This window comes from Thermobia domestica, chromosome 4 (genome assembly GCF_964235325.1).
Source record: "Thermobia domestica chromosome 4, izTheDome1.hap1.1, whole genome shotgun sequence".
NCBI lineage: Eukaryota > Metazoa > Arthropoda > Insecta > Zygentoma > Lepismatidae > Thermobia > Thermobia domestica.
Genome location: NC_137457.1, coordinates 6,647,357 through 6,660,910, shown reverse-complemented (window position 1 = coordinate 6,660,910; position 13,554 = coordinate 6,647,357). Strand labels below are relative to the sequence as shown.

The following is a 13,554-nucleotide window of genomic DNA, read 5'->3' as shown; positions in this document are numbered from 1 at the left end:
GAAATTTTGCAGTATCATTTTGTTACACCCCGTATATATATTTTTCATTTGAACATATTTTGTAAAAATTCAAAGCGATCTTATTATAATACCATGCTCTCTTTCATCACATATTACTTAAGATTCTAATGAGCTTATCTGTTCTCGTCTGAACACCTAATAAAGAAAGAATGGAGCATTCGATTTGTTCTGGTTATCATATTTTATAGTTAATCATGAATTATAAAAGCTCATAGTGAATCATCACTGGTATTTTAATAAAAAAATATGCTTTCTAAATATTAATATCGAATTTTTTTAGAATAATTTTAAAAATAATGCATATTGCTAAAATTTGAACTTACTCTGTATAAGTTGCGGGACTCCCATGGGTTTATTAAATATCACTGAAAATGTTAGAACAAATTAAAATTTACTATGGGAATATGAGTGGAGAAAGTGCTTATTAAGTCTGAAACTATGAGGGGTTGTACTGATAAGTGAGTATGTGTACAGTTATCAGGAAAAGTATATCTCTGTGACTGCTGTAACTCTATTAGGTTGAGTCCAATATTTTTGATCATATTACAAACTGGACACATGGAATTCAATTCACCTTACAGTTCAACCAGGAGACAACATTTGGTAAGCCTCCGGAACACTGAAACAGGCTTTCACTGTACAGTTGATACACAAGAAATATCTCCAATTTAAGATTAAAAGGAGATGAAATCTTTAAGTTGTACGTCCTACGGTTATGCCGGCTAAGCCAAACGAGACAATGATGATGACAAATGAATAAAATGGTGGAAAGAAGAAAGTGGAAGGAAACGGGAGAACCGCGAGAAAACCCACGTACACGGACTTTGTCCACCACAAAGTTCTCTTGGCTGACGCTGGCATCGAACCAGGGACACCATACACCAGAGTTGAACGCTCTACCACTGAGCCATCGCGGCTCCCAATTTAAGATTAATCACTATTGTTTGGAGTTGTTATATATGAATGCCAATATATTTTTTGTATAATGTTTTATTACTGCACATAAGAAGAACGAAAAATAATAACGCTAATCGTGCATGTGTTAGAAATAGTTGAATTGATCTGAAAATATTAAATCTGAAACAAGTGAAGGACACAAGTCTTCAAATCTTCGTTACCATTCAAGGACCTACTACAATTGTCCGTCGATTTCGTCACTCTACTATCTAGTTTCTTTTCTAGGGGAGAAAAGAAATTACTGTCTTACATATTACACTGAATATGAACTGAAATTAAAATTAAGGCATGGTAAAAACTTCGGATCTGTGGGAATTGCAAACAGGGCCATGTGGATAGGAATCCAGCACTGACTACTTACTTGGTATTGCACAAAAACTGTCAGCGAGTTGAAACCCTTTCATACTAGACTAATCCAGATATTAGGAGGTTATCGCCTATATGAAGATATTATCATTAATTAAATTTTCCATAATTTCCTTCTTCACTCCAGAAACATACTAAATAGGCATTCCTCTATAAGAGAAATGTCTCGAAATGTTGCCAAAGTTGAGGTTGATGTTTTAATATTGGTCCCATAGGCTACGAAGAATATAAGGTGGCAGACGTTATTTTGTAATCCTTAGCAGTACTTATACCAGCAACTACATGTTTCGTTTTCTATCTAAATAGTTGACGAACACGAATTCTTTACGAAGTTTAACGTTACAACTACTAGATTTTTAAAAATTTTATCAGGTCATTTTCAAGTTCATCTAAACTCAAATTTCGTCTGAAAATAGAATCGGTTGATAAAGTTTTCATTACACTAAACACTATGCATTACCGACTGGTATACCGAGAATTTTTAGCAGTATTTTGAACATGTCTGGTACATTGGATTTCTTGAAACACTTACTCTATAATTAGCAATTACTCTTATCATTTCTATAAGTGTTGATATATAATTTAAAACATAAAACACATCACAGCTTTCATCACCATTACAATTAAGTTTACACGGATAATTTTGTTGCTGTCAAGTCAATGAAAACAGGTTGTTGCTGGGCAATAATACAGGAAATCAAGGAAAGAATGTACACCTAACCGTTTGTTATAATAATAATATAAATTTAATTGTTGTAAGTATATAATGAAATATATAAGGATTAAATTATAACTAATTTAATACTTAATTCAGTAGGTTTAGTGTATTGATCCATAGACTCGAATATGTAAGAGCATTTCGAAGCTGGGCACCCCCTGGAGATCTGGTAACCTAGTTCACGGTAGCTACCCCGAGAACAATGACTTAAACAGATTTCATATCAGCTAACTCGAGCCCCATTGAGGATCAAGAGTCCTATCAAGAGCCATCGCAAGCTTGAGATATCATAAAAATTGTTGAAATTAGTGAGGGTCTCCCTCTTTTAGAATGAGCTCGATTACATTACATTGGATTTGAGTTCAACGTCTCGCACAGCACTGAATATATATGAAACTTAGAGCTACTGTTTAACGTAGGATCTGAACCACATAAGCCCCCATCGGGGCTCCAACTCAGATATCCCATGAGAAAGGTTCATACGCTAATTACATAGTCACAAGGGAGTTCGAGGCTGAGCTCAAAATAACCCGACTGCAAAATATTTATCTATGTATGTTTACCTTATTTTAATTGATAAACTTAAATTATTATAGATTGCTACTGTTTTTAGTCTTAAACCTAACAAATATATACAACTAAAGAAACTTTCAACATTTGTGGGAAAATATATCTTAAGTAAATTAATTTATGTAAAATACATAAGTTTTAATCGACACATACCTGGATGAGAAGGATCCACAATAGGAGGAATTATACCTTTAAAAAGAAGAAAACAAATATGTCCAATCAGAGTTCACTAATGTTCAATAATATTTTTTCTGTATAACATGGTTAACTCGAATATATACATTACAATCCTATATCTTTTTAATTATTTAGAATGAAAATTTTAAATAGATTTTTTTTGTTGTTAGCTCAATTTGCAGTTTTCGATAAGATGCAATTTGTTGCACATAATGTCTTAAAGAAATTGATTTCTGTGGAAACATTAGAGACCATTGTTTAGAAAAGTTTTTTGTCAGGAAATAAATCAAAAACATTACTACGGAAGACATTTAGAAATAATCAAAAACAAAACAAAAAGCATGTTTTCAAGTAACGTAGTAAATACATTACTATATTTTCAACAACATCGGAAAATGGGGGCCGCGGTGGCTCAGTGGTAGAGCGTTCACCTCTGGTGCTTGGGGTCTCGGGTTCAAACCCTGCTCCCGCCAAGTGAAATTTGTGGTGGACAAACACCGTGTGCGTGAGTTTTCTCGGGGTTCTCCCGTTTCCTCCCACTTTCTTCATTCCACCATTTCATTCATCTCTCATCATCACCGTCTCCTTTAGCCTAACCGGCATAACCTTGGGACGCATAATCGTGAAACTCAAGAATTTCATTTCAACATCGGGAAATATTTGCGATGCACGAGAACGTTTCATTCGGAAGCAATTTTTGAAAATAATGTTCATATTAGAAAATGAACATTTCATGAATTCTACGTTTCATATCTTTCATACTAACAAATAAAATTGAACAAAATTTTCGGTTCAAAGTTCACGGTTATGCTCTTTCGGCTAAAGGAGGAGCATGTCAAAAAAAAAAAAAAAAAAAAAAAAAAAAAAAAGTGGACAATGTGAAAGTAATTGGTGGAATGAAAACATGGAGAACTTGGAGAAACCACATCGATATGATGTTGTCTGATACAAATTCAAATAACCTGAGATCGAACCAGGGATCCCTAACACAAGAAGTGAGTACGCTGTCACTGAGCTACGGTGCCCTCGTTTTACACTAGTGTTTCCAGAATTGTTACTTTCCATCTTAGCTTCGACGACTTTCGTACGCTTTACAGAAATAGGTCCATCAAAAGAAGATAAGATCCATATGTAGGAAAATTGAATAATATGTGTTAGTAGTGTATACAGTACGCCGAAAAAGTAACGGAGCATTTTAAATTAAACAAAAGGAATTAGATATTTCACCAACTGTAGTTCTTTTAATTCAAAATATGTTCCTTCCGCACCAATACGCAGCTGGGCACGTTCAGTCAATTCTAGCACAGAGTTTTGAATTTATTTATTTATTTATTTATTTATTTATTTTTTGGAATCGCCCCTATGAACCCCGTCACGACAGACTGGACTTGTGTAATATTCATAAAATTTTCCTTTCATGGCCAATTTTAATTTTGATAGTAGGAAATAGTCACATGGCCGTAAATCAGGTGAATACGGAAGATGTGAAAGCACATTGATTTGCATTTTACCTATTTTCTAAAAGGTCACGAACTGCGACGGTACTGTGATATTGTGTATTGTCCTGCAATAAAGACCAACCTCCTGGCGCTTAATACTCGAGCCTTACGCAAACTATTTTCTTAAATAAACGGTCCACAACGCAGATAATATGCACAATTAACCGTTTGACCCTATGGTCAAGTATAATTTCTTTGGAATCGTAAAACTAAGTCAACGTTGTGTTCTCACTTGAATTTTGAAACTTCAATCTGTTCGCTTTCGGAGAACCTGGGGACTTCCACTAGCACTTTGGCATTTTGTTTGCGGGTCGTACTTGAAGCACTAAGTTTCATCACCATCCGCCTGGCTGTTTTAATAAGGTCATTGCAATGTTCAACGCGAGCAAGTTTTTGGTCGTCAGTTAACTTGTGCGGAACAAAACGAGCACAGATATTCCGTTTCTTTAAATCATTTGTCAAAATTTCGTGAATCATATCTTTTGTCGTATTTAATTCCTCCGCCATCCATCTCACAGTCGAATTCTCATCGTGAGCGATCGTTTCGTGCGCTTGTTCATTGTAGTTTGAAATTAGAAGTTTCCTTCAGTTGCAAAATTAAATGAAACGTGACCCCACAACACAACATGATATCCAAAATATGATAAGTTCATCTGTGAATGATTGATCACAATTTATTTGATAACAATCAAATCACCAGTTTTTTATTACATTTTTGACTCGATTGTGAAAATCTGATGCTGATTTACCATTTTAGTATCTACAGTTTATTCAGTCCAACTTCCATATATTCAAATTAGCCTTCTCGGGTTCAAACCCTGTTCCCGCCAAGTGAAATTTGTGGTGGACAAACACCGTGTGCGTGGGTTTTCTCGGGGTTCTCCCGTTTCCTCCCACTTTCTTCATTCCACCATTTCATTCGTCTCTCATCATCACCGTCTCCTTTGGCCTAACCGGCATAATCGTGGGACGTAAAACTCAAAAATTTCATTTCATTTTTCAAATTAGCCTATGAAATATCATAAAAATGATATATCATTTAAGAATGGAAAATACATTTTATTCACAACAATTGGAGTTAGATTTGATTATCTTAATTAAGAATTAATATTGTTATAATATTAATTTTCTTATCTTGTCCTCTTATACCTACCACCAGTAATTCTCACGTGTCCAGGAATTATTTCTTGTAATACAAATGAAATTATCAGCCAGGTTTGACAACTTTTACATAAAGTTATTACATTTTAGTAATCTGTAATGAAATTATCCAGTTTAACAAGTACTAATATACAGTTAAACTTAATAATTTTAAAAAATGTACATACCAGCAGGTACTGCAGTATTTCCTATGAACGGAATTGTTCCTGAAAGTGATTAGTGATAATAATGTGAAATTATTTTATTCTTTTACGAAATATCTTATATTATTTATTATAAAATTTTGTTCAGTCTATTCTTATTGCAAATGGAACTTTCATGGTTAAAGAATAGCTCTTTTGTGTTTCAATAATGAGATACAGATCAAAACTCGTCTTAGGGATGTACGAAGGAGTATGAAAAATTTCCGGAATAACTTGAAAGGGAAAGAACAATAAATTTTTCTAGTAACCAATTAAGACATACTTTATAGAACAGAACAATAATTTTTTCTAGTAACCAATTAAGACATACTTTATAGAACAGAACAATAAATTTTTCTAGTAATCAATTAAGACATACTTTATAGAACAATTGAACGTTCTGACATTTTAAACATATATAAAGTTTATTCAAGGAACGTTCAATACCTCATGTAAACAAATACACGTGGTGATTGTTTCATTTATATTGGTTAAAGAGCCTTGGAACATCCATGCGGCAGAAGAAAATAGTCCATTGTTAAGTAAGCTGTTTTTCAATGTCTTTGTTGCTTTTAAGGCTCATTATTAGAAATGCAGTTTTCTTACAGTTAAATAACAGAAACAACATTGTATCTAAGAACTAAATTGAATTAATGCAATAAAAGAGAATACGCATGAGTAGAAGGTGGCTTTGACCCATCTTACGCGCGAATCACAGTTTACAATATGGTCGCGTGCGGGAAGGATACAAGCATGTGCTTCTCGAAAGAAGCGCTGCGATAGCCAATCATCTGATGACTGGCGGACTAATACCATTCTGCAATGTTTACATCAGGATCAGAAGGTTCGTTGAATGAACTTTAGATTTTCGTCTTTTCCTTATTGTGGGCTAGAAACAGAAATTTAAATCACAAATTTTATCAAAACAAAGAAGAACATTTTGGCAAAATATGTGTTCTCAAATGAGACCTAAGTGAAGGAGAGCTAATAAGAAGTTGCAGAAAATGACAAAAACAAGGCCTTCCGAATGCACTACAAAGGAATGAGCAGCATACTTCAAGGTAAGAACTTCAACCAAGAAAGAGGACATATCAAGTCAAATTGATGTATAAGCTACATTTATTAGACTGGAAAATTAGAATGAAATCTATTATTGAGTATTAAGGTATCCATTTAGAACATATGTTAATGTTGAATTGAGGCATTAACCACACCACGGAACAACCAAGGATCAAATTATGTAGGAGAATACTTTAAAATGAACTTCAGCTTCTGCTGTACCCTTGTAAAATGAATTGAGCAAATGTGCATGTGTCCAGTTGTTCCACATAAGTTTGCACAAATAGAAAGCTCCCAGTATTAATAATAATCATTTTCTTTTACTAACATGGTACACCATTCTGAACTATCTTTCCTCTTACTCCTTCATCTCTAGTTCTTATGCAGTAAATAAATAAATAAAACAAGAGACGCTGAGAGAAAAATATTCAACATTTTAGAACTCAATAAAGAAAATATTTTGTGTAACAATATTTCTCAAATAATAAACCGTAGTAACTGTTGTATTTATCATTTTCCACCAAAAAGATAATTCTTATTTTAAAAAAATCGAAGTTCACAAGCGTATGAAGTTCTTATCCAAAATACATCAACATATCCTTAGGGAAATCAACAGACGCTAAAGGATAAAGAGAAAGTTTTTCTATGCCTGGAAACTATCGTCCTTCATTTATTTATAGCAAAAGTGTACTATAGATTAGCTGAAATCTTGATCTTTGCTAGGAGGAAGGTTTTTGCAAAGTATTTGAACCTTGTCTCCCCCATCCTTTAGAATAAATATTTCAATGAATGTTTAGTGATAAAAATCAGTAATGTCACCCCTTCAAACTCCCTATAACAAATGGGGGCTGAACTTATACTTCAGCGTAATCAGAAGTGTTATTATTCATCTCAGTAACTCAGACGCCTATGGATTTCACATAATATTGATTGTTTTTATTATTTTTACATGTCACCCACTTACCACCCTACCGCTCAACCCCCAAAACTGATTGCGGAAGAATCAGGACTTAAATGGCATCGGGGTATCACTATTCACTACAGTGATTCCAAAACTTAGGGATTACACGCTGCTATCGGTCGTTTTCGATTATTTTACATGCTATCCCTTCCCCTAACTTTCACCCCCTCTCACTCTTCGTGCCGATAATATGATAAAAAGGAAACTAAGCTATGGTTCGCTTATGTATCGAAAATTATCAAATTCGATGCATCTGTCTAGGAGCAGTTGTCCGTCAAACATTATTTTGCTTCATTTTGGTTTATATAGAAAATGATTCCAATATATCCCTCAAAAAGGAAATTTTCCAAAACTATGTGTCCCGTTATTTTTAATGAATTTATCTTCCTAACTTGGTGGTCTGGTGAGATACTAACCTTTTACATAAATTGTGTCATCCTGCTGCTTTTAGGATGTGCATTTTAATTAAAGTGTTATTAGGATATACATTTTAATCAAAGTATTATTAGGATGTGCATTTTAATCAAATTATTATTAGAATGTGCATTTTAATCAAAGTATTATTAGGATGTGCATTTTAATCAAAGTATTATTAGGATGTGCATTTGAATCAAAGTATTATTAGGATGTGCATTTGAATCAAATTATTATTAGGATGTGCATTTTAATCAAAGTATTATTAGGATGTGCATTTTAATCAAAGTATTATTAGGATGTGCATTTTAATCAAAGTATTATTAGGATGTGCATTTTAATCAAAGTATTATTAGGATGTGCACTTTAATCAAAGTATTATTAGGATGTGCATTTTAATCAAATTATTATTAGGATGTGCATTTTAATCAAAGTATTATTAGGATGTGCATTTTAATCAAAGTATTATTAGGTTGTGCATTTTAATCAAAGTATTATTAGGATATGCATTTTAATCAAAGTATTATTAGGATGTGCATTTTAATCAAAGTATTATTAGGATGTGCATTTGAATCAAATTATTATTATTACAACCGTCTTTCAGGTAGTTGATAACTGTGTCCAAAAATTTATTTGAAATTGTTTAGCCTTTTCGCCGTATCACTCTCTGTTTTACGTATTAAGTTTACATTACACTTACTTTCCTTAACAGGTTTTTCAAATACAAGTCAAAAACTTGCCGGGGAAATAACCCAGAAACAAAGGTCTTCATTTGGTCAAATTTCAAATGCAGTAGATCTTAACAAGGCTAATATGCATATCAAATATCGTGGTATGTGGGTATTTCGCTCTTGAGTTATTGGTGATCAAATTTGAGGTGTGGAATCACATTGTCTCAATTTGTACTAAATTGAACCCCCTTGTACCAAAGATGTAATGACCAACACCGAAACATCTTTCGGTATTAGCATTACGAAGAGAGTAAAAAGAATCGTTAAGACAAATTGCAAAAATAACTACCTTGTTTCATAAGATTTCGTCCAGTTTCGAAAGAACTAGAGAATAGACAATAACATATTATGTGCTATAGTGCTAATTTCAATTTGATTCATAAATTTACTTGAGCGTGACAAAATTGTTAGCGCATAGAAGTAAACGAGGAGAAATACTAAGTAATCAAGTTTAATTAAACAAGTCAAAAATAAAATTACAAGTTAAAATCTTGTTCGAGTTGATTTCTTTAGTTGTGTATGCCAACACGCAGCCTAGATATACATCAGCTAGTGACACTCGCCTCGAGAACGTATCTTCAAGTGCTGGGCGGCTGCCAACATCCTCTCTATCAACTTTTCTACGGATACTACGGATGCTACCAACACCAACTAGGCGCCCAACAATCTTTCAGAGTATCTATTCAAGCTTTCCTGGCGACGTATTGTGAACAGGTCTTCTCAGGCTAGCAGCCAGGTATAACAGTATTTACCTGGCTGCTAGCCCGAGAGGACCTGTTCAAAATGTTTCAGAGATTTTATGTTTCCATGCTGGGAGAATGACCGTGTAAAATTATCGCCGTCCTGGTCGTAAGTCTATGAGTCGCAATGAGTTGGATCGGCTCAATGCATTGATGATTAGATAGTAAAATTAATGTCGGGGAAATTGGAGGTAGAGAAACATTTCCAACGGTTCACGTCACGAAATCCTACACTTAAACCTAAGGATACTGGGCGAATAGGGGATTTTCGTGCCCAAGATTTTGACACAAAATACTTGTATGTACCCTACACTGAATGAGTGACGATTTGACAGCATAAGCAGCTATAGAACACAACAAGTGAGCATCTACCCATTTCAGAACAGCAGTTTTAGGACTCCTTTCTGCAATGGCAAGGACTTTGGGATCCGTGTATATATGAAGGAGGAAAAGTACTTTGAAAGTAACAAGCATGAACAAGTAATTACTGTGGTTTGTTTATATCATTAGTCCGGAAATTAAATGAGCAGTCCTTGTATTTCCAGTCCCATATTAAACTGTCGTCTTCATGCATGTTGATAAATGCTTGAACTCTTAATTCACCATTAGAATAATTAACTGTTAAGAATAGATTTAAAATTAGGCAACAAACGTTTCAACAAAACTCTTTTCAATCCCTTAGAAATATAAATTTTGTAAGTTTTTATTGTTTGTATACTGTAAGGATCCCCACATCACAACACAAGTACATGCTATTACCATTATGTTATTACCATTACATATATATATTTGTCACAACAAGTGTTTTTTAGTGATTTTATACTGTTTTGGGTGTCTTTAATAGTGTTTTCAAGTGTATCAGTGTTTTAGTGCTGTTAACTTCCATTAATGACAAATGTATTTCTTTATCAAAAATAATCTTGCAGATTATTTTTTTTCCAGTGTGAGGGGTGTAAGGATCCCTACATCACAACACAAGCACATGCTCATAGACGGCACGTGCTAATATCTACAAATAAGCAGACGATGCACTAGAGGAAGACACGAAGGGAACCGAAAGGGGACGTACTACACGAAGGAAACCGAAAGAAGACGAGCCCCCCGAAGAGGACACATACAAGAGGGATCACGGAGGCACCAGGCATCAGTATGACCGCTGATCACATAACCAACACCTTCTCCGAGGTCGCTTTGGACTAGGAGTACACCTTTACCTTAACCCGAGGTCGCTTATGACTAGGGATCCTCACCATAACCTAAACCCCGCGAAACTGCTTTGGGCTGAGGGGGTTTTCCTGCAAGATTCACCGAAACCCTGCAGGTGCTTCGGAGACTGCTTTGAGTGAAGGGGCTCCCTGAAATTCATCATATTCCTTCATCCAGGTCACTTAGAAGAAGAAATTAGTAATCTTTCTAATTCAAAGACATTTTGTATTTAGAATTTCATAATAATATTGTTGAAGGGAGAAAAAACACACTCGGACCGTTATTCGTTTCTACCTACAAAACATTTCAATACAAATTAGAAAATTACAGAAAAAGAATTCTAAAAAAGAATCATACCTAAATTTGATGCTAGTTTATCAGCTCCCAATGGCGGCATTCCAATCATATCTAGAACAATTATAGAAATGTTAGCACCAAACGAAATTGCATATTAATTGGACGGGTGTGAAACTAAGGTTATAAGAATATAAACCACATTTTCAAAACAAAAGCCACAAAAAGTAGACTTCAATACAATAATATGTTAAGACAAAACATAATCTCGAGTTTCATTCAAATGCCAGCAAATGACAAAAGATAGTCCTAGTGATAAATGTAACAACTATTTTGTTCTCGAATTTATTAGACTGCTTTCTTGCGTTAATTTGTAATAAAAAAATAAAGAAAATGTGGCTTACTGTAATTTTAACCTGTCTAATTGTAAACTACCTTGTATAATTGCTGAGTTTCCTTAATGAGACGAACATTCATCATTTGTTGTTTCTTGAAGCAATATTTATTAAAGTTGGTCTATACTGCTATTAGTACTACAGGTAGATAATCATTTGCGTTCTTATACTCAAATAACGTTAACAGATTTGTGCGTAAATAGCAAATAAGGAAATTTATTGCCGAAAATTTCACAAACTTGAAATCCTATGTTTGAAGACCCATAGGTTAGTAACCGAAAGCCCGTACACCACAATGTATCATAGGTGTACTAAACTCATCGTGGTCAACCGCCGTAATAAGTTCGATCAAGATCAATTAAGTTACATTAATCCCGTTCAGTTTATTTGCCAAACATTTGTCATAACCCAATTTTAATCGCCAATAACTCGGAACTCTAAGATCTGTATAGTACATCAAATATATACGAAATTCGCCAATATGTATTCCAATGTCATGTTTGGTCAAGACCAGATAAATTACTTTAATCTCGTATTATATGTAATAACTTTGTCAGGAGTAAAAGTGAGGGCGAACGCGAGAGGACGCCTTCTCCCCACTTCCTGAAATATCTGTGGCGTACCCCCAATTTCTAAAAAATTGCAATGGGCGAAGATAGGCACAGCGGTGGACAGGGTGATATCATGCGTTCCCCTACGTTTTCAGATCCACTTTTACCCCTGGTCTTTATTATTTTAATATTTTTTATGTTAATTTATTGTAGTAGTAGGAGGAGAAGCAGTAGTATTTTGAAAATAAAAAACAACTGAAGAACGAAAATATTATTTTCTTAATATGGAAAGGTATGAATATTTTTAAAAAATTAAACCGGAAAGACTATGTGAATCCGTTGTACTTGAGAATCAGTTGTACTTGAGAAATAAACATAACAGAAAGGCGACAAGTGAAATGAAGAGGAGCGAATTATATTAATAATGACATAAATAGCATCTCCTGCAAACCTACTTAGTAGGTTGGCCATCATAAGACTCCAAAAATGGATTTCAAGCAACATTCTTTGTAAAGTCGCGATACCCAGTTTTGAATCTAACCAAAACAACAACTGCTTCAGGAACTGGTAAGAGAGCTAGATAAGTTTCACATTTTATTTGTTGACGCGTGCAAATCAATTGTTCAGACTCTTGAATTCTGCATTGTTCTTGTGACCGGGCCTCGCAAACTAATAGTAATTCATAACGTGATGGAATTGAATGACTATGTTTAACCTTATTTGACTCCACTGTATTGCACACAAACTTTGACCGTGGCACTCAACCTAATGTGCTCTGTATTTATTCAATGGAATGACAACAACTACATACGTATGTCTGCTTGGATTTTGTCAATATTATTTCTATCTCTCAACTTAGTTCACTTTTTGTCCTTTCCTATAGTATTTCTATTTGTTAATTAAAACTGCAAAAAAAGTATCTGACAAAACATGCGAAGTGATTATAAGTAGATACAACTTAGCAAAGATGCTAAATACGTTGCTGAAAATTCCTATCTTTGTCATAAGGAGTACAGCTTAAAGTGATATGGATATTCATCATATTCGAACACATTTCCTCCTTAAACTTTGAGAAATCTTTGAGTTTTACGTCCCACGGCTATGCCGGTTAGGCTAAAGGAGATATTGTTCTCTCTCTCCTTAAACTTATACATTAGTACAGTGATGTGGCACATTTTCTAACTTGTACAAATGAAATTCCATTATTTTCGCCTAAATCGAGATCGTCACAGCATGCTGAGGTCAGAAGTGTTTCCAAATGTGTTCCTTGAGACGTTTCTTGAAATTTGCTAACAAAAGATAATCTCAGAATTAGCGAAGTCAGTTAATGAGCAGCATCAAATGTTGCTGGATTGGTTGAAGTTGAAGGGTGCTCAATATAAAAGTTGCTTTAAGTAATGAAATGACTAGTCTTGAACCAAAGCTATACAGGTTTCGATGGTGATGTAAGAAGAATACTTCTTCCCCGTTTATGACATCTCACTGTGAATATAATTTGTAGAGCTTCCAACAAAAAACCAAAACATCAGGACGATTCGACACTCCCGTGTGA

General features: G+C 34.3%; 1 protein-coding gene across 1 annotated transcript in view; it reads right to left on the bottom strand.

The window, feature by feature from the left end:
• LOC145683694 (uncharacterized) overlaps positions 1-13,554 on the bottom strand; it is a 110,486-nt gene that overhangs the window by 14,542 nt on the left and 82,390 nt on the right. Inside the window, exons 17-20 of the mRNA XM_081755065.1 lie at positions 11,120-11,170; positions 5,637-5,675; positions 2,786-2,821; positions 345-386 (exon numbers count right to left, since the gene is read on the bottom strand). Coding sequence (XP_081611191.1) covers positions 345-386; positions 2,786-2,821; positions 5,637-5,675; positions 11,120-11,170 — 168 coding nt within the window. The remainder of the gene's footprint in view (positions 1-344; positions 387-2,785; positions 2,822-5,636; positions 5,676-11,119; positions 11,171-13,554) is intronic.